The sequence below is a fragment of the Pteropus vampyrus genome, unplaced genomic scaffold (genome assembly GCF_000151845.1).
Source record: "Pteropus vampyrus isolate Shadow unplaced genomic scaffold, Pvam_2.0 Scaffold241, whole genome shotgun sequence".
Taxonomy (NCBI): domain Eukaryota; kingdom Metazoa; phylum Chordata; class Mammalia; order Chiroptera; family Pteropodidae; genus Pteropus; species Pteropus vampyrus.
The window spans coordinates 904562-906603 of NW_011889022.1; the positions used below are offsets into that span (position 1 = coordinate 904562).

General features: G+C 52.2%; 1 protein-coding gene across 1 annotated transcript in view; it reads left to right on the forward strand.

Moving 5' to 3' along the window:
- Positions 1-2042, forward strand: part of ILDR2 (immunoglobulin like domain containing receptor 2) — a 67595-nt gene that overhangs the window by 9072 nt on the left and 56481 nt on the right. The window contains exon 3 of the mRNA XM_011374217.2: positions 735-854. Within this exon, the coding sequence (XP_011372519.2) occupies positions 735-854 (120 nt within the window). The remainder of the gene's footprint in view (positions 1-734; positions 855-2042) is intronic.

Here is a 2042-nt window from a genome sequence, read left to right on the forward strand (position 1 = left end):
CGGCCTTCAGGGCCTCGAGGCTTTGATCTGAGGGGAGATGGCAGCATCATGGGGCCTAGGACGTTGCTTTAATGAGATGGCGAGGGGAGGAGAGGGGGCGCGGTACTATCTTAAGACACAGAGGTGAGCTGGGGAATAGGGTTCTGAGCCTGAACAGAACAGAAGCCGGGTCTGGTGGAAGAGGCTCCTCGGCCAGACCCTAGACCTTGGCCTGCCTGGCCCTTTCCCAGACTCGGGAAGCAGAGCCCCTTTGCCAGGAGAGGCGGGCATGCGGGGAAGTTACAGGGCTGGGCACGCACCAGGCCCCCGGTGGTTCAGCCCCAGCTCCGCCCTTTCCCCTGCTCCCTAAAGCCTTGGCCAAGAAAAGACCAAAGAGTCGTAGGTGACCTATTTTATTATTTGAACTTTGAAAAACTCCTGTGAAGCCAGCTCACGTCCGGGAGTCCAGAGTCATTCTGGAATTTAGTGGCCGTCAGGGGCCTCTGCCCGCCCGCTGGGCTCAAAGCTGTGCTCTCCATCCCTGGAGCAAGACCAGATCCCGGGATCGAGAGCAGCTCTGTCTCTAGCCTCAGGGGTGCTGGCTTTTGTCCCTGGGTAGGTTTGGTTTAGATAAGGCAAACACCTGTCAGCCACCAGCCAGGTAAAGAAACAGCACACAGAGCGGGGGGGGACCGCGGCCAGGGCCCCTCTCAGAGGCCGGTGCAAGGACTGAGCCCTTCTTTCCGTGATATCAGATGCAGACCTTCAAATTGGAAAACTCGCGTGGGGAGACAGCGGACTCTACTACTGCGTCATCACGACCCCTGACGACCTGGAGGGCAAAAACGAGGACTCGGTGGAGCTGCTGGTGTTGGGTAAGCGACAGCCATCGGCGTGCGCGTCCACCTCCGAGGGCTGCTCGGTCAGCCGCGGTCAGCGCAGCGGCTGGGTCCTTCCTGCCCAGACAAACCGGTGTTCGAGGGCGCTCTTTAAGCACAGAGCCGTGCTTCTGCTACCTCGTTTCTGGGGGGCTGGGACCCCCTGTTCAGCGTTGCCGCAGTGTTGCCTCTGCTTTCCGAGTTTTTTATTCTTTCCTTCTTTCTCTCCTTCCCTTTGCACCTGTAACCCTGATTTCTCCCTGCTCTAAGCTTTCCTTATCTATGTGCTAATTGTTGAAGAAAATGCCGTAGTTAGTTCTTGAAGCAGGGTAGAGACCACTGAGAGAGAGGAATTCCCTGGTGAGTCGGGATCTCCTGAGAGCCCGGAACCTTCCATCCATCACCTCCGCTTAGAACAAGCACAGGAAAGACGGCCACGTGCCGGGGAGTTGAAGGAAGGTGTCCGTGGAGAGAGGCGGGCACGTGCCGGTGTCCGCCGGGGAGGCAGATGTCTCGAAACCTAAAAGCATCTGAGTTATTCTCAAAGCACGTCTATCCGATCCGTATTAATTTCTTCGTAAATGAAAACTCATTATTTCTGGCTGTTTTTCCTCTTTCGTTCACTGGAGGGATGTCAGCAAGAGATGACCTCCTGGTCTGAACTGCAAACTGAGCACGTGTTTTGTACTCTGTAAATGTTGGCTGAACAAGGAAATTAGAATAAAACATAGAAATGAAGACGAGAAACCACCTCAACTGTAGGAGAAAAGGCAAACACTTGAAGCCGTTTTTCCAAAGAAATCACATTTTTTTGAGCTTTCAAGAAACCAGACGATAACAATTGGGGGGGATATTTAAGGGTGTTTTCTCCTAAAGGCAAATGAGGTTGAAAGTTAATTTTTACCCTACATGGTAAACTCAGCGCCCAGGGAGAAAACGGAATTTGCTCCTTCGGATTTTTCGTTTCTGTCTATTGTGACTGTGCGACTTCGGCAAATCATCTGTTCCGCCGCCTTAATTTCATAGTTTACAAAACGTGTTCGGCTAATGATTATTTATTAATAGTTAACCCTTTAACTAATAACAATTGACCCTCGTTAGAGGGTCGACTTCATTCAAATACACACACCCTGGGTCCGATATGTAAAGCCCTGACTGCTGTGATTTGTAAAGGAATGGAAACCA